Genomic DNA, 26,504 nt, shown 5'->3' on the forward strand with positions numbered 1-26,504 from the left:
AGACCCCCTCATTTTGTATGTATAGTTGGGATTATGTTTTCCAATGTGCATTACTTTGCATTTATCAACACTGAATTTCATTTGCCATTTTGTCAACCAGTTTTGTGAGATCCCTTTGTAACAGTCTGCTTTGGTCTCAATATCTTAAGTAATTTTGTATCATCTGCAAATTTTGCCACCTTATTGTTTACCCCCTTTTCTAGATCATTTATGAATATATTGAACAGCACTGGTCCCAGTACAGTTCCTTGCAGGACCCCGCTATTTACCTCTCTCCATTCTGAAAATGGACCATTTATTCCTAACCTTTATTTCCTGTCTTTGAATCAGTTACTGATGCATGACAGGACCTTCCCTCTTATCCAACAACTGACTACTTTGCTTAAGAGACCTGGATGAGGGACTTTGCCAAAGGCTTTCTGAAAGTCCAAGTACACTGTATCCACTAGAGCTCTCTTGTCCACATGTTTGTTGACTTCCTCAAAGAATTCTAGTAGGTTGATGAGTCATGATTTCCCTGTACAAAAGCCACGTTGACTCTTTCCCAACATAGTGTGTTTATCTATGTGTCTGTTAATTCTGTTCTTTACTATAATTTCAACCAGTTTGCCTGGTACTGAAATTAGGCTTACTGGCCTGCAATTGCCAGGATCACCTTTGGAGTCCTTTTAAAAAAATCAGTGGTACATTAGCTATCCTCAAGTCATCTAGCACAGATGCTGCTTTAAGAAATAGGTTACATGAGACAATCAGTAGTTCTGCAAATTCATATCTGAGTTCCTTCAGAACTCTTAAGTGAATTCCATCTGGTCCTGATGACTGTATAATTTGTTTCAAAACCTCCTCTATCGACACCTCAGTCTGGGACAGTTCCTCAGATCTGTCGCCTAAAAAGAATAGTTCAGATGTGGGAATTTCTCTCATGTCCTCTGCAGAGAAGACTGATGCAAAGAATTCATTTGGCTTCTCCAAAATGGCCTTGTCTTCCTTGAGTTCTCCTTTAGCACCTTGACCATCCTGTGGCCCCAGTGATTGGCAAGTTTCCTGCTTCTGATGTACTTAAAAAAAAAATTGCTGTTAGTTTTTGTGTCTTTTGCTAGTTGCTCTTCAAATTCTTTTTTGGCCTGCCTATTTTATATTTTTACACTTGAGTTGCCAAAGTTTGTGCTCCATTCTATTTTCCTCAGTAAAAAAAACAAACAAACAAACAAACAAACAAAAAGATTGGGCTTCTAATAAAAACACAGTAGAATTATACTCTGTGAGAACCCAATCCTGCAAAGACTTACACACTCTGAGTTAATATATGCATGTGAGTGATGTCATGGGATACTGACAGACCGAAGTGTCGGCAGCAATGGGGCTTAATTTAAGACCAGATGCAACAAATAAGTTTAACAAAATTTGAGAAGAACTGACCAGAAAACCAGGATTTTCCCAGTGAAATTTTTTTTGGGGGGGGAGGGGAGGGGGAATCCCCTAATGAAATTTCTCCAACAGGAAATTGAGGTTTCCTCATTGGCATGGGTGGCCTGGCCTAAGGATTAGCATTAGGAGCTGGCCAAGGGTCTAGGGACCAGAGGGAGGGCAGTATGGCCTGGAAGTTAGTTTCTGGTACAGACCAAGGATCCTGAAAACAGAATCCACTCACCAGGAATTAGGCCAGGCTGGAATGCCAGATCAGAATCAAGAGACAGACTGGAGGCCAGGGATCAAGAATCAGTTATCATGAATATCATGTCAGGGTACTTGGAAGTCAGGTTCAGGTGACAGAACCGGAGGGCAAGAACCAGTTACAAAGAGTCAGGCCTAGTCAGGATACCGGAAGTCAGGATCAGAAGGCAGGAAGAGGTAAATACCAGGCAAGCAGGACAGAGCCCAGTTGTATGGACAACTTCCTGTTTCCTCCTCTGGCCTAAATAGAGCCTTCAGCCCAATCAGGAGCCTCAGATCTCTTCCATTCAAAGTATAGGAGTGAGGCTTGTGTCCCAGATGGGCTTCACCCCAGTCCCAGCTGCTGTCAGAGTTGTCGGATGGAGGATTGAAGCGTGATGACTCCCAGGACCCCCATGAACCAAGGTTCAGGACTTGCAGGGTCTGACATCACATTGTCCCCAAAGGGCACCCTCTGGTTGCTGTGGGTCTGGGCTTCTCAAGGTGGTTCTCATAGAAGGCTTGTATTAGAGCAGGAGCATGAACGTTTTCTGCTGACTCTCTCATATGCTTCTGAGGATCATCAGCCTTCCCAATCAACCAGGTACAGAAGTTTACCCCACCACTGTTTAGAATCCAAGATCTAATGGATGACGTATTTCTCATGGCGTTGTATGCACGCTGGTGGGAGAGCTGGCTAGGTCCTATGTGGAAACAAATTTTCAGTATGTGGTTTCAGGAGGGATATGTGAAATACTGGGTGGATCTTGAGGGATCAGGATAGGAGTGGTTCATTGGTGACCAGGTTCAATAAGGGCCAAGGAACTGGAAGACTAACTTATGTGAGGATCTCTTCACGTGGATGTGCTCTGTCAACAGCTATACTGTTTGTCCCACTGAAAGGTGGGGCCTGGTTGACAGTGTTGGTCTACATGTCACTTGTAGTCAACTTTCACTTTTTTCAGGTGGCCGATGAATCCTCTGCATCAACCCTGAGGTTGTTGGGTTAGGTTAGGAGAGCTCATAGGAAGCTGTGGGTGGAATCAGAGGTTGGCAAAGAAGGAGCTTTTCCCTGTGGAAGCATGATCTGTGTTACTATATGCAAACACCGCATAGGGTAACAGTGAGGACCAATCATCCTGGTGGTGATTAATATAATATCAGAGGTATTTCTCTAAAACCCGATTGACTCTTTTTATATGGCTGTTGGACTAGGAGTGGAGGCAAACGAGAGATGCAGCAGGACTCCCAGAAGACATAGGGCCTTCTGCCAGAATTGGAGGTGATACAATCCAGTGAGCCATGGAAACGGATCCCATCTCTTCAGCAAAGGGCATACCGGTGCAGGGCACAAAGTGGGACATTTTGGTGAAGTGGTCTACCAATGTCAAGACTGTCATAAATCCACTGGACTGTGTGAGCTCCACAATAAAATCCAATGCAATAGCTGCCCAGAGTCGGGACTGGGTACCTAGAGGTTGAAGTAGACCAAACGGTGTGTGGAAGGGCATCTTAGCTCGACCACGCACTTCGCAAGATACTGCGAAGGCCTATATGATGGGTCACATTCAGGGTCACCAGAAAAGATGGGATGTCAGCTGCTGAGTCTTAAAATAATGCAGGTGTCCTACCAGGGGGAGCTGTGTCACACCTATAAGGATGCCACTCCCGCCTGACCTAAGGGAAGATAAATGAGGTTCTTCACAAACGTGACCCCTTCTGGAGGTCATGCAGTTCGCTGTCGATGGCAGCTAATTTGTCAGGTGGAATTTCTGAGGCAGAGGCATAACGGATCGCATGACTAAGTTCTGGTGAAGGGCAGCATTCAGGAAGTCGCAGGGCTTGAAGATGCGGGCCAGTTCCTGGCTAGGTTCACAGACTTCAGTATCAAAGATTTGGGACAAGGCATCAGCCTTACCATTTCTAGTTGCAGGACAATATGTAATGGTGAAGTTAAACTGTGAAAAGAACAGAGCCCATTCGAACTGCTGTTGGTTTAGTCCAATGGTTCTCAAACTTTTGTATTGGTGACCCCTTTCCACACAGCAAGCCGAAGAGTGTGGCCCCCCCTTATAAAGTAAAAACACATTTTTTATATTTAACACTATTATAAATGCTGGAGGCGAAGCAGGATTTGGGGTGGAGGCTGAGAACCCACAACCCCCTAAGTAATAAATTTGCGACCCCCCGAGGGGTCACGACCTCCAGTTTGAGAACCCCTGGTTTAGTGCCTTTGCCCTGCACATGTTTTTGTGGTCAGGGTGTACTTCAAGTGGATGGTGAATGGCTTCCAAATAATGTTTCCACTCCTCAAAGACCACCTCAATGGCTAGGAGTGCCTTACCCAGGATCTCATAGCTCTGTTTGGCAGAGATACATTTCTGTGAATAATAGGCCAATGGGTGCAGTATTTGTTTGGTTCCGTGTGGCTGGGAAAATATGATCCCCAATTGCCATACTAGATGTATCCGCTTCTATAAGAAAGGCTTGCGTGGCATCTGGGTGGGCCAGTATTGTCACAGTGGTAAAGGTGAGTTTCAGCTGATTGAATGCACTCTGGGTTTCGGGGACCACTGGAACTGGGTATTCTTCGGGAGCAGAGTGGTGAGAGGCCCAATTCGTTTCAAGAAACGTGGGATAAACAGCCAATAAAAATTGGTGAACCCTAAGAAGCATTGCAGATCAAGCGTTGTCGGGGTTGGGCGGGGCGGGGCGTCCAGTCACAGATAGCCTGGACCTTGTATGGGTCCATCTTGATCCTTCAGGGATCAGGATAAAGCCTAGAAATTCTGTGGCAATCTGGACAAACATGCACTTCTCAAGCTTATCATAGAGTCTGCTGCCGTAAAGGCTTCAGGGCCACTCGAATGTGACCAGTGTGCTTTCGGGGTTGTTTGAGAAGACCAGGATATCATCCAGGTAAACCACTACATACTGGTCCAGTATGTCCCATAACACATCGTTCGTGAAGTGTCGGAAGGTTGATTAGTCAAAACAAGATCACCACGTATTCAAAATGACCATAGTGCATTCGGAAGGCGGTTTTCCATTCATCACTTTCTCTAATTCGCACTGGGTCCAACGTAGTAAATATTCAGGCAACCCCCACCCCAGGATCCAGTAACTCAGGAATCAGGGGCAGCAGTTGCCGGTTTCTTACTGTTATTTTATTCAGTGCATGGTAATTGACCCAAATTTGTCAGAAAGTGTCAGAAAGTTTTGTTTTGTTTTTTTAATTTTCCCACAGGGGAACCATTATTTTCCAATAGGAAAATTTCAGATTCCAACAGGAAAAAAAATCCCATTTTCTGATTAAATATGAAAATTGACAAGAGTGGAGCTAACGTGGGGTTTCATATACTTTTTTCAAGTTTATATTCCACAAAATCAATTGGGTAGAAGCTGTGCTGCGGTAGGAATGTGTTTGCCTTCTTCTGAAGGAAGTTAGCTGACCTATTTAGGTCACAACACATTAGACACCAAAACAACAATGTTTATACATTTAACTAAATTTATACACAGTTTTCCGGTTGACCGAAATGTTGCTTACTGGGTATGTATACAGGGAGAGAGCTATCACATGCAGTAAACATCTGTTTGCACCATGCTATTTACAGTCAGAGACTGTAGACTCTGCAGTGTGGAGCCAGTGTGGGGACAAAAAGTCTCATCATGCTCCCGTTCCCAGTGGGAACGGACTTCAGTGGAAAAGGTTCCAATTAACAGAGGACTCAGTCCTGTGTGGTCCTGATTGCCTTCTACTCCCACTGAAGGCAACAGGAGTTGACAGCACTCAACCGTTTACAGGATCAGGCCCTTACAATTTTAAAAGATACTCCAAGTAATTTATAAACTTTGGGTCCTTCCCTGAAATTCTTACTAATGCAAGTGACTCTAGCAATCCTTTGTCATTGAGCTCCAAGTCTCTGACTTACTCTCCTCTTCACACCCCTCCGCCTGACCTACTAACCCCTACCAATGTCCTGTGACTCCACTTTCACCCCATTCTTCCTCCACATGAGCCTTTCCCTAAGCTCTGGTTTCTTTCATCCTTTGGGGGGGGGGGGGAGGGAAACATCTTTGACTTTACCTGTCTCTCTGTGTCTCCCTCTTCCCCGCCAATCCTTTGGGCAAGCTGCTGAATTAGCTTCCTTACTTGAGACTCACCACAGGACACACTTAAGTCCAGCTTCCAGACTACCCACTCCACAGACACCACTCTCACCAGAGCCTGCATTGACCTCTTTCTGGCTAAGCCGTCTTCTCCTTTTGGAGTTTTCTGCTGCTTTTGATACTGTCGATTGCTTCCTCTTCCTTGATATCTGCCTTCTCTTGGCTTATGCACCTCTGTTCTCACCTTTCCACATGCTCTTTCCCCTCTCCATGCTCCTTTTCTTTGGGAGTTTCCCAGGGCTCTATTCTTACCCCTTTCCTCTTCTCCCTTTATACCTTATCCTTGGATGACCTCATCCATTCATATGTGATTAATTGCCTCCTCTAAGCTAACAACTCTTCTATATATTTCTCCATTCTAGATCTACCTCCTGTACTTGCATCTCATTCTCTCTGACATCACATTTTGGATTGTTCACAGCCATCACAAGTGAAACATGGCCCAAGATTAGCTTACCATTGCCTATGTCCTCTATTTTTATGAGTAAGGGTTACTTAAATAGTACAGTGATGGACGCAGTTCTCCAACTGATAGAGAGAGATAGAAGGCCTTTCTTACATCAGTATGACATGTATTTATTTTTTAAGAAATATATTATAAAGATAAAGTAATTTCCTCTTCAGCTATTTTCTGTTTATAGCATAAGTCATTTTAACTTATTCCCTCTCAAGGGCAATGATCTTTAAAATAAATGTGTTGTCAACATTTCAGAAAGCAACTTTCCGAAAACAACACTGCTTTCCTTTCTGCAGCTATGCAAATAAACTTTACAATGCAAGCTGGGTCATTAATGACTAAATCATTTTGCTGACTAACCGAGATGTCTTATTTACAATATAGCTAATGTGACCATAAAGATGTTAACATTCAGTTGAGACGTTAAGGCTCCATGCTACACCTTTGAAAATTATTTAAAATGTATCTGTTAAGGTCCTGTGCTTCTTTTTTAATAAAACAATTGTGAAACAAAGATACTGAACAGATGCAACAACTTGTAGTTTACTGAATATTCTGAAATGTCGGCATTCATCAGCAATTCTTGGTTAAAGAGTAGACCTAAACATATTCTAGCATCAACTGTGCAAGCTGAGTTATTGGCCACTACCTAGAAGAATTAGATCTTCAACCTTCACCTTCAGCGAGAGGTTAATGAGACTGCAGAGCCAATGTGAACACTGCTGTTTTACACTGGAGGCTACACACCACTAATTTCCCTATAGAAAAGACTTTTGTCCTTTATACACTTGCAATCCCAAGATGAATATTCTCCTCCACCCATTTAAGCTTCCCCTTTGGTGTAACTTGTATTTAACTTATAATAAGCCTATTCATTCTCCAACAACAATCCTTTTACAAAAAATCAAATTATTCCTTTGGACTTTGCCTTTCTTGCCTATTTAAAATATTGCATACGACAGTGTTCCCAGCCTACTTGAAAGGAAGGGGAAAAGTCTTTTTGATGTGGATTTACTAATGAATTGCTGCTAATACCGATACAACGAGCATGGTCTTTATCTGTGCCACCTAATTTAAATTCCAGTACAGACTTATTAATGGAAGTGTATGCATTTAGCTTTCATATGTAACAGAAAATATGTTTCCTGATTGTAACTAAACTCTTTACTGTATAATGTTTCAGTTGCTTATATGATCAGCAATGAAATTTACTGGATAAGATGGATAAGCCTGTATTAGTGAGAAGGATTCCTAATGCAGAACTAAGATCTGAGACTACTGTCTGCGACTAAAATTGGAATTTTTTACGCCAATAAGAAACAATCTTCTCAACAACTCTCCTGAATCAGCATTGTGCAGGTCCTGTTCTCTATCTGGTTTGATTATAACTGGAATAACTTAGAAGAGAAAGCAAAGAACAGTAATGGAACCACATTTGCAACTATTGCGTTTATAACAGACACCAATAAATAGTTTGAAAACTAATCAGTTAAAACTCAGGTAAAGAAAATGGGCAGTAAAGGAAGAAAAATAATAATCAGAAATTTGAAAACAGGTGGGCTAACAATCATCACTGTAAATATCCATTCATTTGAGCTGTGGGCCCAATCCTGCACTCCTTAGTGGGAATAAGTTTTACAGACATTAATAGTTCAATTGACTGCACTGGAATAATTCATGTAAATAAGTAGAATAAGTAATGTAAGTAAAGGTTCTAGAATTAGACCCTTTACTTGTATCTTCATATGTACATTAATATCAAATGAGTGCAGTGCAATCACTGTGATTATAACAAACTCCAAGTGAAATGATACTGATATTGAAGTGTTATCAGTGAAACAGACAGGGAGAAAATCTATGAGAACTCTGGGGAAGAGGTAGAGGAGACAAAAATAAAGGATTAAATGACAGTGCTACTACTTTACACATGTGAGGCTTGAACCTATGCTCCTATTCACTTTAACAATGCAGGATCAGGGCCATATGAACCATGCAGATGAGTACATGTTTGCAAGATCAGGACACATGGGGCAGATCCTCAGCTGGCGTAAATTGTGACAACTCCATTGACTTCTCTATACAGCTATTGACTGTCTCTCCTCCACTCCCACCCATAGTCCTGATATGATTTTAATGGAGCCAGGATGATTCACACCAGCTGAGATTCTACCCCATAGTTTGTGGGGAAGCGTTACAAAAAATTAAATGGAAAACAAAAAAATAGGAGACACGTTGTTATAAGAAAATTGCACTTTTTAGTTCCGTTTAAATATTTCTTTTTAAATTAGCTCCTCCTGATTTCGTGGAATCAAAATGAGGACTAACATATTTTCCTTCAGAGCTAGCTAGTGGGTGGTCATCAAAGGATTGCAGAGCCAGTTTGCCTAGGGAAGGCAAGTGACACTTAACCTTTTGTTCTCTAACATCATGGACCAGCAAATACAGAAGAGCAAAGTAAGCCAGATTAAGCAAAGGGTGAGTGGGACAATGTACGCGCCTGTCTGTGATACACTCTCACTAGTCCCATGTACCTAGAATATACAGTAGGGAAGAGACATTTTTCAAACTGGTAAAGGAGAGAGAGAGAAAGCAAGGAAGAAATGACAAGAGAAGATGCAGCACTTACTAGATTTTTTTTATTCCAAGTATAGTTGGGAGTACAGGGTTCTTTCTTAGAAAATATTATTTTTTATAAAACAGAGGCAATCTGGAAATATTTTAATTGGTTAGGAAATGATTTCCCCCACCACACACACACAAAAATTAGATGAAAACGATGACAAGATGAAATTTCTCTTTCCCATTTCCTGTCTCTACTCATCTACCCTTTTCTGCCTGTTTTAGTTCCCGTCTTCTGTTTCTCTTCCTGGTTGTTCCTTTTCTTTGCCCTTTCCTACGTCCTTTATCTGTCTTGTGTATTTAGATTATAAGATCTTCAGGGCAGGGATTGTCTATCCAGCACAATGGGGCCCTGATCTCAGTTACACCCCCTATATGCTACAGTAATGCAAATAATAATTAATAACAGCTAGATCACACTGCCTTCCTATTTTATTTAAAACAAGGGATGTGATCAGATTTTTTTAAAGACAAAATAGTCTGACCCTCGGGAGCATATATGATACCTATTATGATCTTAAAAGTCACATTCCCTCTGGTGGCCTATATTTACTACATATTTTGTATCAACCACAGTGGGCCCTTAGGCTACTATTTTGTTGGTCTGGAATCTTTGTGCTAGACGACATGCCCCAAAAGTCAGTTCATATTTAACCCTATAGTCTGTAGATCAAAACCATGACGCGGTGCACCTGGGTTTCATTACTGATCAAACCACCAAGGAGGGCACTTATCAGATAGTTCGTGGCTTGCCAATTTTAAAATTCTGAGAACTCCTTTGATGTGACCATCAAGAACCTCCTGTCTACACAAATAGCTATTTGCCAGACCTCATCCTTTGTAGTAACTCCTGCCTCAATACATTATTGACAATAATTACATCAACTCACAGGAAGATCATAATTATATTGGCCCATTTCACAGTGAACTGACTATATTGAGGGGGAAGTATAAATAGGAGCTTATATACAAGTAAATCCAAATAGGCACTGATTTTTGCTGTTACTCTGGAGCTATTAAAAACATGTATTTATGGGACTTTGAGGCGTCTCTCTTCAGTTATCTTAACAAAACATCATTGCTAAGGGTAATAATGGTTTCGGGTTGGGAATTTCAATGGGAATTAAGCACCTCATTTCCAGAAAAAAGAACAGAAGTACTTGTGGCACCTTAGAGACTAACAAATGGCTCTTTTGAAAAACCCGCCCTTAGCCTCCATACTGCAAACCATTATGATGCATTCACATTTGCGGTAGACGGGAGGTTATTAATAAAGGATAAACAATCATTAGCAAATTGAAAGGTTGGCGGCAGGGGGCTGCATTCGGAAAGCTGGTGGAGTACATGGTGCTGAGTTGGGAGGTGATTTGTAGAGCTGCACAGAACTGGTTACACTCTTGTTCCTAAGGGGAGTGCTAATTTCACTGGCATGTCACTGGCACACTGTGGAGCAGCAGATACATCCATTGCTCCAAGAGAAAAAAGCCCTTTGCGAGGCTCCTCCTGTCACACTCCTTAGGAAAGTGAGAGCACTTGCATTGTGTATTGCGTGATTTAGACGTCTGTGTGAGATTCCAACTGAGCTTAGCCCAGAGGGCTGTCATCCAACCTGGACTAGACTTCACAGAGAGCGTAGTAATCCTTTGCTCTTCGGCAGCAGAGTACACATTTTGACACCATTTGTGGTCTTAATGGGTTTGCCAGGCAGGCAACCTCAGATCCATAAGATGATCTTTTACCAACAGTTCCTGAAGAAACTCGCCCCCTTTTCTGTGTAACAAATTTGGAAAATATGTATAAATGTTACCACGTGTGAAAGTGCTTTTCTCTATGTCTTAAGTTTTTGTATATTGCCAACAACCACAATAGCTAAGTGTTTCAGAGAAGATTTGGGAAGGTTCTGGTTTTTGTGCAGAAAATAACTTTTGGAGTATTATCCAAGCTATCATCTGTATCCATCTTTGATTACCTTTGAGATGGATCAAAAGTAATCAAAGGATTGTCCAGTTTTGAGGAAGGATTGTCCAGTATTTAGGGCACTAGCCTAAGGGCACGTCTTCACTACCCGCCGGATCGGCAGGTAGCAATCGATCTATTGGGGATTGACTTATCGCGTCTAGTGAAGACGCAATAAAATCGATCCCCGTTGGCTCTGCCGTCGACTCCGGAAATCCACCACGGCAAGAGGCAGAAGTGGAGTCGACGGCGGCGCGGCAGCGGTCGACTCGCCGCCGTCCTCATAGCCAGGTAAGTCGACCTAAAGTACGCAACTTCAGCTACGCTATTCACGTAGCTGAAGTTGCGTATCTTAGGTTGACACCCCTCTCCCCGTAGTGTAGATCTAGCCTAAGACTCAGAAGACCAAGGTCCAAGTCCCTGCTCAATCATATACTTCCTATGTGACCTTGGGCAAGTCACTTAGCCTCTCTATGCCTCAATCTCCCATCTATAAAAGATATGGATAACAGTACTTCCTATCCTCTCAGGAGTGTTGTGAGGATACGTACATAAAAGACTGTGTTTCTCGGATGCTACGATAAAGGGTGGGGGGGATATATTAGCGAAGGCACACAGATATAGCCTAACCCTCGGTATTGCATCTTGTAAGCAGCAAGTATATCATCCAAAACTATATAAACCTCAGACTTGCAAGAGATCATACATAAATGTCACATACTATAGTATTCTGAGACTGCAAACACTGATTTTCATAAACATTCCCAGTTAAACTACATGGTGACAGCATACCGATTGTATTGTGCCTTATAAAAATGAGCCTGTGACCTTGGTATGGGACACATTTTTAATTAAAAAAAGAAATAAAATACTGGAAGACTGTATTGCTAGTTGTCAATGGTAATTTTAGGCCTGGTCTACACACAGTTTTTGTACGAGCATATGTTGGGTAGGGGTGTGATTCTTTTACTGACACATTTATACCAGTACAACCACTAATGTGGGCACAGTTATGCCCGTGTAAAGATGTCTTATTCTAGCATAGCTCATTCCCTTTCCTGAACAAGTAGAAGCACCTTTATACTGGTATAACTGCATCCACAATAAGGGAGGGTTGTACCACTTTAACTATACCAGTCCAGTTAAAGCAGTACAACTTAAGTGTTTAAACAAGGCCTCTGTCACTAGCTCAAATGTGTTTCCAATCAGTAATGGTGGAAAGTCATCATGACCAATTCAGGTACCTACATAAGATGTGTGCATGGTGTTGGTTTTGTTCCTATTGACAGAGGTCCACTTCATAATTCACTACAACAGTTGACACCAATCAGTTCCCTTGGTAGTCTCAGCAAAGATGTCAAGCCAAGGACTGAATGGGCACAAAACATTTGTTACTGGGGTGCTACTTCAAAATAGTTGTGAGGATAAATGATTAGGTGGCATGGGGAAGTTTATTCCACTGCCGGGGTTTACCTGTTTTGTGAAAAAATAACATGCTACATTTTCCTATAAATTATCCATATTCACAAGCACTAAGTTCTGAGTAAGAACAATTAAAAAGCAAAGATAGACGAAAGAGATGTAGCTATTAGAAGCACTTCAGCATTCAGCATGACCACGATTATAGTTATTAGTGCTTGAGAAAGCGCATTGTGCTACTGATTTTAATCTGAATTACTAAAAGTCAGATGCTGAAAATAGCAAGTCTATGGGCCAAATGCTAAAGATGCTGAGTATCTGCAACTCCCATCCACGTCAGTGGGTCTCAGCACATCTCGGGATATGGTCCCATGTTTTTGTTATTGTGCCTAGAGGCCTAAGGTTATATAGTAGGCTATTATGCATGACAGATGCATTGACGTATCTAGTTCTGAAATTCACATTTTCAAAATGATGACTCAATAATATTCAGCATTCATTTATAGTCACACTCACAATGTGCTAGGCACAGAGGTACCAGCACTGTCCCAAAGAGCTAGCAGCCCATTGCACTTTAAAGTATGTGAAATAAAATCTATTAGTTTATGGAAACAAACAATCTTGGCAAAAGCATTGTTACAGATGTTGTAGCTGTTTACTTTTCTAAAACAAAAAAACCCACAAGTAAAATATAACCAAGAACATCTCATCCTCGTGAATTCTCAGCAAACTTCCAACATGCAGTACATTATCCTCCAAGATAACTGGGGCTTATGTATTCTTTTGCCCTAACTGGATAAATGTCATTTACAATTTAATATTGTAACGAGAATCAGGGTTATGTTGATTCTGCTGAAAGTGATGACAGCAGAGTTTTGGATTAGAAAGGCAATGGAAATGGTGTCTGGAAAGCAAAAAAGAGTCTTGAGATAAAATATCACCTTTGCTTTCTCTGGCTGAAAACTTCAAAAAAATCAATGTAGTCAAATTAACTGGGAAGTAATGCAACATGCTCTTCAGGGACTCTGGGAACTAAGAACTGAACATGGTCTCAGGGGGCATATCAGTGAAAGTACTGCCCTTTGTGGAGCAGTTCAGTTCTAACTTACTTGCAATAACTTTTATCCTTTAAGAATGTGTAAAATGATACAGTCTATAAAATTGGACTTTGCTAGCAACAACAGCATTCAATAGAATAAAAAGATGACTTTTTTTTGAATGTGATCTTCAGTTAGCATCACAATTAGCTAGCTTATAGGCATACATGTATTCCTGCCTTGTGTTTGAATTATCTTTTTGTTATAAAGTTTAGAGTATCCTTTTCATGGCAGAATTCAACACCTGCAATACTATACTGACTACAGATATTTTTAGCTGCCAGACAATTATGAGATAAGAAAAGGGACAATATTCCATAGTTGTACAATCATTATATCTGGTTTCAAAAGTCTGCATGGATTTATTCTAGGGAAAGACTGGCTAATCTGATGGATATTGTTAGTACTTAGGAACCTGATAACTTTTGAAATCATCACTCTCTTCATATATATTACCCATATTTTAAACAAGACTATAATTATTATTTAGCACCTACTTTTAGCCCAGCATCATGCTTCACTCAATTGTACCACCAATCTCTCAGGAGACAATTTATCCATGATAATGATTAACACATCTAGAGCACTTTCCTCCCAAGGACTGCAAAGCATTTTACAAACTTTAATTAGTTAGGCCTCATCATTACACCCCATGAGGCAGGTACATTGTGCACATTTTACAGATGGGTAAACCAGGACTAACAGTAGTTTCAGGCATGATTCTGGTCCCATCTGAGTCAATGGCAAACTTCTCATTGACTGCAAGAGTGGGAGGACTGGTCAAACACAGAATCCAGGAATTCAAACGGCCAGTCCTTATTCCAACCAGTCGATAGATGTACTCTCTCTTTATTGCATGGATGCATGTGCACCAATATCAGCACACATTAGTAAGGAAGAACACAGCATGTTCTAACATGGATGTTTTGTAAATTCAGTCATGAAAGTTTAGTGAGCAGTTTGAGCTAAAATTTGCTATAGCGATATAAAAGGCCCAGTCCTCCGAGATACCTAATACCCTCCTCTCCCATTAAAGTACAGAAACTGGAGGGCACTCAGCACCCTTTAGCAGATGCTCAAGCACACAAGGTTGGATGTGAAATAAGTATCTACTGCATCTGGTGGTTTCCATGACTTTGGGACATAAAAATTCTCTCATTTTCCCCATCTGTTGCTGAAGTGTATTAGCAGTTTCTCCTCCCTTGGTGTTCACACCTCAACTGCTAGCAGAGCACCTCACCCTCCCTGATTGAACTAACCTCGTTATCTCCACACTGATTTATACCTGCCTCTGGAGATTTCCATTACTTGCATCTGAAGAAGTGAGGTTCTTACCCATGAAAGCTTATGCTCCCAATACTTCTGTTAGTCTCAAAGGTGCCACAGGACCCTCTGTTGCTTTGTACTGGACTGTTCTTTTATTCCTATAGTTTAAATTACTACATAACTGTAATGTTTGGTAAACATTTTTTTTATTAGCAAATATCTCTACTAAACCTCTAGATCAGGGTTTCTCAAACGGGGGTCCGCGAGGGTACTCCAGGGGGTCCACGGGCCCCGCTGATCAACTCCTCCCCCTCCCTCCCACTGCCTCCTGCACGCTGGGAAACAGCTGTTCAGCGGCGTGCAGGAGGCACTGGGAGGGAGGAGGAGGAGCAGGGACGGAGCACACTTGGGGGAGGGGATGGAAAGAGGCGGGGAAGAGGAGGGACAGAGGTGGAGCGGAGGTGGGGCCTTGGGGGAAGGGATGGAGTAGAGGCGGGACCTGAGGCTGAGCAGGGAGCTTGGGGGTCCGCGAAAAATCTTAAATCAAAATGGGGGTCCTCGGGTTGCTAAAGTTTGAGAATCACTGCTCTAGATTATCATTCTGGAATAGATCTATTATAAACCAATCTCCATTGTATCATAGAATTTAAACATTGTTGTCAGTAGCTACCGGTGTGGTGCTCTGCTCTTGTTCGATGATGATAACAGTCGGCTGCGTGCGTGTTCCCTCTGTGTGCTGCCCCGGCTCTGCGCAGATAGCTGACACAGCAGACCCCGAGAGAACCCCCAAAGACCACAGACTCTAGTAAGGTACGAAGGAACCCGAGCCAGGTTTATTGTCAAACGAAGCACAGTAATAGTTTCCCATAGACTCTACAAGACATACTACGAATTTGTGCCCCCTGGCAATGGACACAGCTCAGTCAGTGGCGGGACACTCCACTGCCCCCTAGGCTGGACAAAGATGCACACTCCGGGACCTACTTTTATACAGTTACAGGACAGATTACTCATCCCTACTGACGTATTGAGGTACAGCCCCTTGACTCCTCCTTTGATCATGTTGTTTCAAACAGATAGATCTATCCATCATGCTGTCCTTTTGACCCTGTCTTTAAGATGCACCTGCCTGTTCCTTGTTATCTCTGTGGAGGGTCCTAATACCATCTTGGCACAAGTTCCTCTTATTAGCACTTATGTGGGATGCACCTGCTTCTAGCAGCCCTCTTCTCGCCAACTTCTGTGAGTGGGGCCTGCCTCTGGCTCACAGCCCAGCTTTTGCTTAGCAATGCCTGGAAGTACTTTGGTTCAGGCTTTAGGCCTCAGACTGGGCCTCTGACACAAGAGTTTATGTTTCAGGGCCTCATCTTACTACAAACATCATATAATAATTGTCTCTCACTTGAAAATACTATGCAGGACTTACTTGATTGTGAGGTTAGGTGTTGTTTGTTTTCAAAAAAGAGGACAACTCCAACAAGTATTCATACGTTTCCTAAATTGCCCTCCGATGTTCTCTGGTATGACTGTGGCATTACATTAAATTACAGGCTAAGCCTCCTTAACTTGGAAATAACTATATTTACAGAACTATAATCCTAACCACTGCCACATTCTCATGGGAACAGAGCTATTCTATCTTACGATAAATTGGGTGCAGGGTGTCCCATTTAACATCCGAAGAAGTGGGCTGTAGTCTACGAAAGCTTATACTCTAATAAATTTGTTAGTCTCTAAGGTGCCACAAGTACTCCTGTTCTTTTTGCGGATACAGACTAACACGGCTGCTACTCTGAAACCATTTAACATTGTTTCTTAGAGGAACATACAGTTGGTCACCACAGGTCACAGTGATAAACTCCATTCAATCATGTACCAGATTGCTACTGAGCACGAGAATAATATAGGTCACCACTGTATGACATGAAAATGAGCAAAGCAAACTATCCACAAAAATACCTATAAGTGGTGAAAAAAGTTTACTGGGTGGTCAGGTCTACTGCTAGGGCTAAACCAAGATGTACAAAGTGAATGACTTATCAAATACAAGCCAAGTAACACACATGTACCCTGAAGCAGTGAAGGAACTTTGCTAATACCGTTCTAATTTGGCATACCAATAAAATTATTAGGGGTTTAAAGGGGTTTAGCAGATTAAATATGCCAAATGCAAGTATCTGAGAGGGTGGAGACATTATAATAATTAAGGGCCAGTCTTGCCTTCCTTGTGCTGCTCAGATTCTCATTGATTTCAGGTGGAGCTCTGGGTGGCTGAGAAACGCAAGATCAAGCCCTGTATCGTATTATATGCTTAGCAATGGCCAGAACTTATTGTGTATGGATACGAAAGCTTATTATTGGTACATGCTACTTTATTTATTGTTAAAAAAAATAAAAGTCAGGCTTAAAAATACTGGCCATGCTGAAGCATCAACTGCTATTCAAATCTGTTCCTCTATTCTCTTATGGAAATAAATAAAAGCACCATCTAAAAATAAATACAAATCAAACTAAGCCAAAGGGCCAAACTCTACACATAGTAGAAGAAAAAAAATACATCTAGTCCTGTACAAGGTCACTACAATCACAAGTGAATAATATCAAAATATTCTCCTTGGCTTGGCCCTGATTTTGGCTCATCTTTAGTCATAAGCTCACAATCAAGCCACACCTTAACTCAAGCCTCCATTGGCTTGCTCAGTATTAGTAGGTGTATCCTGCCAGTGCACTACAAAGGAAACACATTAGCATTAACTCGAGAATATTCATGTATTTTAAATTCTTCTGAGGGTAGCCTCGCGGATTGGCTGGTAGCATAAGCTACTACCATAGTGACGCCTCTTGCTTCTCCATCTCAAGTTAGGGGTCAAAGCATGCACCACATTGGTACCACTTGCTATTACTGATCAGTGGTAAAGTCTGATAGGGATGACAGCCTCCTCTGCAAGGTAGGATGAGTGTGGTGATGCAGCACAGGACAGATGTTCTCTAAATGGAAAAGCAGAGCCCAGAAATGGGGACGCTAACCAGCTATTCAGACTTATGCTCATTGCCTAGGGCCAAATGCTACACCGGAATGGGAGTAAATGGGAGAGGTTGCGATGAGGGGCTCTTCTAGGGTGACCAGACAGCAAGTGTGAAAAATCAGGACAGAAGGTGGGGGGTAATAGGCTTCTATATAAGAAAAAGCCTCAAATATCGGGACTGTCCCTATAAAATCGGGACATCTGGTCACCCTAGGCTCTTCTTCCCCTCACAATCCTGAAGGTTGGCAAGAGATGACTGTACACCACTTCCACTGCTACAGTGTTGCAAATTCTAACAACATTAGGTAATTTACTTAGAGCCCCAGCTCCCGGAGACAAGTGATTACATGGGAATTACAGCATTAATTAAAAAAACAAAAACAAACAAAAGGACATCCTAGCTAGAGCTTTTTCCAGCCTGTGAAAAACATTGAAAGTTTGAAAAACAAAATTCTTCCCACATCAGGATGAAATGTCCAAATTTCAAATATTTCCACACAATAAAATTCTGAAAATAAATTCATTTTAATTTGATAAATTAAAAAATTTTCATTTCAATTTCAACCCTTTCTATTTTTTTAATTTAATATCAAATACATTTCAAAACAAAAAAAATCAAACCTTTTCATTCCAAAAATGTCAAACGAGACATTTTTAAATGAATTTTTTTCGATTTTGTTTCTAAACAAAATGTTGTCAAAATCAGTGCAATGTTATGAAAAATTTTAATTTTTTTCAAAATGGCATTTCCTTACAGAAAACAGTGAAAATACTCATGTAGTGGACAAAAGCTTGAAAACATGACCCAAGTGAGCCCTAAAGACTCAGAAACTGGAAGGCAAGCAAAAACAACCCAAAAGTTACTTTAAAATAAAACCTCCTGATTTTAAAGGCAATCTCATTACCTTTTCAGCTTGATTCATTGCAATTTTTTAAAGCTTGGGGTAGGCAATACTATTACTACAGACATGGACTGTGACGCTGCTGATATCCAGGCAAAGTCTTGCCCCACTACACACAGAGCAGAACGACATTGCTATTGCCGCATTTGGGACCCCTCGAGTGTGGGAGAATTTTACAAATCGGAGGATTCCTAGACAAATTGGAGGATTGGGACAAAAGAAATCTGATGAGGTTCAACTAGGACAAGTGCGGAGTCCTGCACTTAGGAAGGAAGAATCCCATTCACTGCTAAAGGCTGGGGACCAACTGGCTAAGCGGCAGTTCTGCAGAAAAGGACCTGGGGATTCCAGTGGAGAAGCTGGATATGAGTCAACAGTGTGTCCTTGTTGCCAAAAAGGCTAACAACATATTTGGCTTCATTAGTAGAAGCATTGCCATCAGATCAAGGGAAGTGATTATTCCCCTCTATTCGGCACTGGTGAGGTCACATCTGGAGTATTGCATCCAGTTTTGGGCCCCCCACTACAGAAAGGATGTGGACAAATTGGAGAGAGTCCAGCAGAGGGCAACAAAAATGATTAGGAGACTGGGGAACATGACTTACGAGGAGAGGCTGAGGGAATTGGGCTTATTTAGTCTGCAGAAAAGAAGAGAAGGGGGATTTGATAGCAGCCTTCAACTACCTGAAGGGGGGGGTCCAAAGGGGATGGAGCTAGGCTGTTCTCAGAGGCGGTAGATGACTGAACAAGGAGCAATGGTCTCAAGTTGCAGTGGGGGAGATCTAGGTTGGATATTAGGAAAACCTATTTCACTAGGAGGGTGCTGAAGCACTGGAATGGGTTACCTAGGGAGGTGGTGGACTCTCCATCCTTAGAGGTTTTTAAGGCCCGGATTGACAAAGCCCTGGCTGGGATGATTTAGTTGGGATTGGTCTTGCTTTGAGCAGGGGGTTGGACTAGATGACCTCCTGAGGTCTCTTCCAACCCTAATCTTCTATGATTCTACCTTCAGCGAGGGCAAACACACCTCAGTAAATGGACCTCACACTGCTCATTCTGCTCCTTCAATCTTCAAACTCTCCACAGTCAGGGGTTGCTCTCTCAATAAGGCTGTCTCATCTATCTGAAAACTCTGCCTCTGAACCACTGACACTTTAAATCCCATTCAGCAGCCTTCCTTTTCTTCTCTGCTTATTACCATCTTTCTGTAAAATGTTTTGGGGTATTGTGTGTTAAGGAATTGTATGCAATAATGGGCTCTATTGTACCTTTAAAAGGCAAAGCCATGGGGATGGGAGGAAGGAAGACAGGAGATTCAGCAATGGGTTGGGGCAGGGACCAGTGAAGAAAAAAGGACTGAGTCATGGCACCATCCAACCCTTTCTAGAGTGTGTGATGACATACTAATGCTTTCTGGGGACAGCAGTGACTGGACCGTGACTTCCCTTTGGCTGGTCATCTACATTGGTATATTCTGTAACCCCAGATGTAGTTATGGGTTCATAGATTCATCAGTTCCAAGGCCGGAAGGGACCATTGTGTCATCTAGTCTGACCTTCTGCATAACACAGGCTGAAGAACTTCCCCAAAATAATTCCTAGAGCAGATCTTTTAGAAAAACATCCAATCTTGATTTTAAAATGGTCAGTGATGGAGAATCCATCACAGCCCCTGGTAAATTATTCCAATGGTTAATTACTCTCACTATTAAATATTTACACTTTATTTCCAGTCTGCAATTGTTTAGTTTCAACTTCCAGCCACTGGATCATGTTAAACCTTTCTCTGCTAAATTGAAGAGCCCATTATTAAATATTTGTTCCCATGTAGATATTTATCAACTATAATCAAGTCATCCCTTAATCTTCTGTGTATTAAGCTAAATAGATTGAGGTCTTTGAGTCCGTCACTATAAGGCACGTTTTCTAATCCTGTAGTCATTCTCCTTCTCTAAACGCTCTCCAAATAAACATCCTTCTTGAATTGTGAGCACCAGAACTGGGCACAGTATTCCAGCAGTGGTCACATCAGTATCAAACCTCTTTGCTCCTACTCAAGATCCCCTTGTTTATGCATCCCAGGATCTATAGGCTCTTCTAGCCACAGCTTCACACGGGGAACTTATGATCAGTTGATTATCCATCACAACCCCCAAATCTTTTTCAGTCACTGCTTCCCAGCATAGAATCCCCCATCCTATAAATATGACCTACATTCTTTGTTCCTAGATGTACACATTTACATTTATCCATATTCAAACACACATTGTTTGCTTGCCACAGGCACCGACTTTTCAAAGTGCCGGGGGGGGGGGGGGCATCCCTGGCTCTGCCCTAAGCCCCACCCCCATTCCACTCCTTCCCCCAAGGCCCCGCCCCCACCTAGTTCTACCCCCTCCCCATAGCACGCTGTGTTCTCGCTCCTCCCCACTCCCGCCCAGAGCCTCCTGCCTGCCATGAAACAGCTGATTGCGGCAGGCAGCAGGTGCTGATCTGTGGGGCCCGCCGACGGGCGGGAGGCACGGGTGGGGGGTGGGGCTGAGCTGATAAGGGGGTTGCCGGTGGGTGCTCAGCACCCACCATTTTTTCCCCGTGGGTGCTCCAGCCCCAGACCACCCACTGAGTCGGCGCCTATGTTGCTTGCTCCCAGTTCACCTATTAATCCAAATCTCTCTCAATCAGTAGTCTATCTTCTTCATTATTTATCACTCCCCCAATTTTTGTGGCATCTGCAAACTTTATCAGTGATAGTTTTCTTCCAGGTCACTGATAAAAATGTTAAACAGCGTAAGGCCAAAACCGTTCCCTGAGGGATCCCACTGGAAACACATCCACTAGTGACAATTCCCCATTTACAGTTAGAGTGGAGGCAGAACCTATGTGCACTGCAAAGCTACATTTTCAAACCACCTATATTTATACTAAATAAAAGGCATTGTGAAAAGAAAAACAATCTGGCACCAAAAGAGGTTTTTAAAAACTCCCCTTTGTCTTCTATCATTTATGGATTTCTTTAATGCCTTTCACTAGCACTAAAGTGCTTTCACCATATCGCATGCTCCCTATATGTAATAGCAGATCACTTAGCACACACACACCAATGCAGTTACTTCTGGAAGTGGCTGTGTAGAGGGAAGTGCCTCTCATAGGCTAAACATCTTGTCTGAGAGAGACTAATTACTCAGAGAACATTGGTAATTAGATATTCATTTGCTTGCTGGTTATGTCTTTGTCAAAGGCTCTGGATACATTTATAGAAGTTAGAAACAATTCTAGTTTTGACAATTTCTTGCAGACAACTGGATATAAAAAGGACATTCCTCAAATTTACAAACATATAATAAAAAGTGGAAACTCAGTGACAGTATCTCTGATCAATAACTACGGGAAGGCCATCCTTAAAGACATAACATCCTTTCCATCAACTTATCTCAGGCAAAGGTCCTGAGTAAATAGATGGATTTATGAACCATACCCCAAAGGTTAAACTCAGGCTCTTTCAGATCAACAGGGAAAGTGAGTTCCACAGTCCAAGACCACTCCACTGAGAACATCTGGCCAGCACGCCCCAAACATTCAAATCTAGGGGCTGCTAACTAGGGCATGTTGGCTAATTTTAAATGTAGCCCTAGTTAGTGCATGGCAAGAGGACGTGTCGGTTATGCAAATCATGCAGGGTTTCACAGATCAATATCATTCCCTTGAATTGCACTCCTGTGGAATATGAAACCATTCACTTCTAAGACATATGCTATAGCCTGGCACAGATGAAAACCAGCAATGATCGAAAGCCATAATAATATGATGGTGTTTTCAGTGGGTTCATAATAGACAAGTATCTATCTAAAAAAAAATGTTTGTCACTATTGGTTCCTTTGTTGGTAGTCACAGCAGAGAGGTCAACTATGAAATGGACCCAGGGATTGAATTATCCCCTCACGCCTGTAGGTTGTTCACTCAAGGTTAAGATTAAGACAAATCCTACCAGAACAATGTGATTGGAAGCCTGTACTGCTACTTCCCATGCTGTACCTTTCTGTGGAGGGAGAGCGGCTATAATTTAGCAAATGTTGCTAGTACAGAGGGGGTTACCTGTTACAGACCCTAATTCAACGTCACCACAGCCTCCCATTCACTCTACAGAGCGACTTCCCTGAGTCTAAGCGCTAAGCAGACAGCTGCTGAAAGACTTTGCAAGGGAACATGACAGAGCCAATCAAACGTTAAACATTTCTTTCTGGCTGACTTTAGATACAACTTTTATAAACAACATGCAACCGTTAAACCAGCTATTCATCTTCTCGATAGGACTGTCATGAATGTTTACATGTGTACTACTATCAGCGCCCCATAGCCTACAAACTCCAAATACACACTCTTACACACACACACAAAATACACACTCTCACTGTCACCACACACTCGCTGATCACAACAGTCACGCAAGTGCCATAACACCACATCCATCATAACACACATGGAGAGACTGTCAGGCATTCTCATACAGACAGGGACCCACTCATAGGACTGAGCCAAGTCTGGGAACTTCACTACACAATATCTGGTGCCACACCAGCAACTGTGGCCACTCTGCCTGGACAACAGTCCTCGGGAGACTGTGTGTGTTTGATGACGACACTACGACAATACAACAACCACACAAGTGCCATAATACACCAATCACAACACACAAAGACAAGCACACACTATCACAACACAACCCCCTGCCACACAAGAGTCATACACGCCTACTAGAGGCAGCAGTCACACTGTGTAACAAGCACACACTCTCACAACACAGTAACTACAGAATACAACACACAAGTGTCACACACACAAGAAGATGGTCTTATATTCTCATACCAACAAGCACACACCAGCTATCACAACACAATGCACTTCCCCACAAACAAAGGAGGCGGCAGTCTCATTCTGGTAACAAGTACACACACTCTCATAACACAGTGACCATACCATACAAGGCACGGTGTCACACACTCAGGAGGTGGCAATCCCACATGCTGGTACCATACACACACACACACACAGAAGGAGGCAATCCCGGTAACACACACACACACAAGGGCAGTCCCGGTAACACACACACACGGAGGTGGCAGTCCCACGTGCTGGTAATACACACACATGCCGTGCTGGTAACGGCACACAGAGGAGAAGGAGGCAGCAGTCCCGGTAACACACACACACACACACACACGGAGGCGGCAGTCCCACGTGCTGGTAGCACACACACATGCCGTGTTGGTAACGGCACACAGAGGAGAAGGAGGCAGCAGTCCCGGTAACACACACACACACACACACGGAGGCGGCAGTCCCACGTGCTGGTAGCACACACACACACAGAAAGGGGCAATCCCGGTAACACACACACACACACAGAAAGGGGCAATCCCGGTAACAAACACACACGGAGGCAGCAGTCCCACTTGCCGGTAACACACACACACACACACACACAGAAGGGGGAAGTCCCGGTAACACACACACACAGAGAGAGAGAAGGGGGCAGTCAGGGTAACACACACACACGCCCGCGGCCCCGGCCCCGCCTCGCTCACCTGAAGCAGGTGGCCAGCTCGCCGCTGGGTTTCAGGCACGGGTACCGGCTGGTGGCGATCTTGTTCTCGGAACAAACCTCCCTGCGGGAGAAGCCGGAGAGAAGAGGCGGCTTTAGCCAGAGCCCGAGGGGGGCCGGGCGGGGGCGCCCCGGACTGGGGCTGCCAGGTGCAGCCCGGGGCTCACGCGGCGCGGGCTGGGAGCCGGCCCCGGCGGGGCGAAGCAGGGGACCCACCTGTCGCGCTCCTCGGGCTCCTCCCGGTAGGTCCAGGTGTGCCCCAGAGCCAGGAGCAGGAGCAGGGCAGCCAGGCTCCGGGGCAGCAGCCGACGCCGCCCAGCCCCTCCTGGGCCGCCCTGCAGCACCATCGGGCGGCCTCTGCTTCCGCGGCTCCCTCGGCCTCCTCGGAGAGCAGCGCCGCAGCCCTTGCCTACCCCGCCTGCCGAGGAGGAGAGCGGCCCCCTGCGGCGGCACAGCAGTGGCCAGATGTTAGCGCGGGGGCGGCCTGGAGAGGAGCGGCCGCGGCAGCCAGATGTTCCACAGGGAGCAGGCAGCGGTACCCGGGGGCTGGGAGTCCTAGCCAGAAGCACGGGCAGTGAGGATAGTGGGAGCCAGATGTTGCAGAGGGAGCAGGCAGGGGCAGCTAGGGGACGAGGCAAAGGCTGGCGGTGTCTAGATGTTGCAGAGGCGGCAGGCGAAGTAGCTAGGGGAGCTCGGGAACCAGGCAGACGCTGCAGTAGCCAGATGTTACGGAGGGGGCAGGCAGGCGTAGGTAGGGGGGCTCGGGGATGAGGCAGACGCTGGGGTAGCCAGGTGTTGCGGAGGGGGCCGGCAGGGATAACTAGGGGGGCTTGGGGGTCAGGCAGACGCGGGGGTAACCAGATGTTGCGGAGGAGGCAGGCAGGAGTAGCTAGGCGCTTCAGCAAGAGGTGGGACTGGACGCGGGAGAGAAGTTCCCTGGAGCCTGTGCCCTGTCCGCAGGCTAGTGCGGAGGCAAGCCGCTCTGTAGTTGAGTGGCTGTCGGGGAGGGTGGGGTGTATTTATGGGGGGTCTAGATGGGGGGGGGGGAAGAAAGTCAGTTTCCTAGCGTAGGGATCTCCCAGTGCTGCTGGAGACGCCGTTCTTACGCTCCTGTGTTACACGCGGGGAAATCGCCCTTGTCGTTGTCCGTTTTTAATGACTCGCGATCCAGACTTAGCCCTGTTCTCTGTTCTGCCCAGCGATCCTACCGCCGGAGGAAGAGAACGAAACACGTGGGGAAGAGGGGGAGGGCGGGGGCGAGAGCGACTTTGATGAAAAAAAAAACCCGAACGGTCCAAGAAACCGAAAGACTCGGACAGAAAAACCCAACAATCTAAAGCTGCCCTAGGCGGTAGGAACGATGGGAGGCTGAGTGTCGGCACATGGCTGCCTTCCAGATCCAGCCTTATCTTACATTTCTCTCTCACAAGGACAACATAGCCACAGGATCTCCGCTACAAGCGTTGTTTACCCTTGTGCAGAGTTACCCCTTCCACACCATTCACACAAGGGAGATCAACTGATAAAATAATGCATCAGCTGGGGCCCTCTGCACCATGTCATCCTGTTTTTATAGTTAAAAACCCTTTGGGAGCAAATACCACAGAGGAACAACCCCCCCCAAATGAACCTATCTTTGCAAATTGGGAGGAGAGCTGAGAAACATTAAATGGGCTTTGATAGTAGGGGTCCTGACTACAACAATGAAAAGCTTGTGGGCAAAAGCTAGTGCTTACAGCTACAGTCCTTTCACCTGTAGTGCTAGAAACAATTTACAGAAGTAGCATTATAACCCCATTTTACAGCTGGAGAAACTGAGGAACAGAGTTTAAAGACCAGATTGTGACCCCTTTACTCCCACCACTAACCCTGCTGACCTCACTACGATGAATAAGGCCATCCTGTGAATAAATTGTCCAATACCACTAAGGCAAACTGGAACAACTTAATTTTAGGGCCTTTCAGAAGTTTCCCCTGAACTGCCAACCAGACTCTGCTTTGCTATAATAACCTCAGGAGTAAACAGTTTTGTTCTATTATGTACACTAGCAAAACTGCTTTTCGCAATGTGTGCTTTTATGTTTTGGGAGTACTTGATGGTCCCATCTCACAATTATAATAACCTGCTTCTGTATCTCACTAAAGCATATATGGTCCTTATTGGGAGTTTTAAGTGTTTCTTCCATTCTAGTTCCTTATGTACAAAATAAGGAGTAGGCAGAGACAGAGCCCAGTCCTACCGCACTGAAGTCAATGAGTATTAGGGGTGTTCCTGGCAGGGGTAAGCCCTAAACTTCTCATTCAGCCTCACTTACATTCTGAGATAACAGGGAACAAA

The 26,504-nt window shown here is 43.9% G+C and overlaps 1 protein-coding gene across 1 annotated transcript in view; it reads right to left on the minus strand.

Annotated features, from left to right (window-relative positions):
• The window catches only part of CCBE1 (collagen and calcium binding EGF domains 1), a 181,626-nt gene extending 155,397 nt beyond the window's left edge, over positions 1 to 26,229 (minus strand). Inside the window, exons 1-2 of the mRNA XM_008163369.4 lie at positions 24,383 to 26,229; positions 24,150 to 24,230 (exon numbers count right to left, since the gene is read on the minus strand). Of these exons, the coding sequence (XP_008161591.2) occupies positions 24,150 to 24,230; positions 24,383 to 24,513 (212 nt within the window). The 5' untranslated portion in view covers positions 24,514 to 26,229. The remainder of the gene's footprint in view (positions 1 to 24,149; positions 24,231 to 24,382) is intronic.
• Between the last annotated feature and the right edge of the window lie 275 nt (positions 26,230 to 26,504).

This window comes from Chrysemys picta, chromosome 6, assembly GCF_011386835.1.
Source record: "Chrysemys picta bellii isolate R12L10 chromosome 6, ASM1138683v2, whole genome shotgun sequence".
NCBI lineage: Eukaryota > Metazoa > Chordata > Testudines > Emydidae > Chrysemys > Chrysemys picta.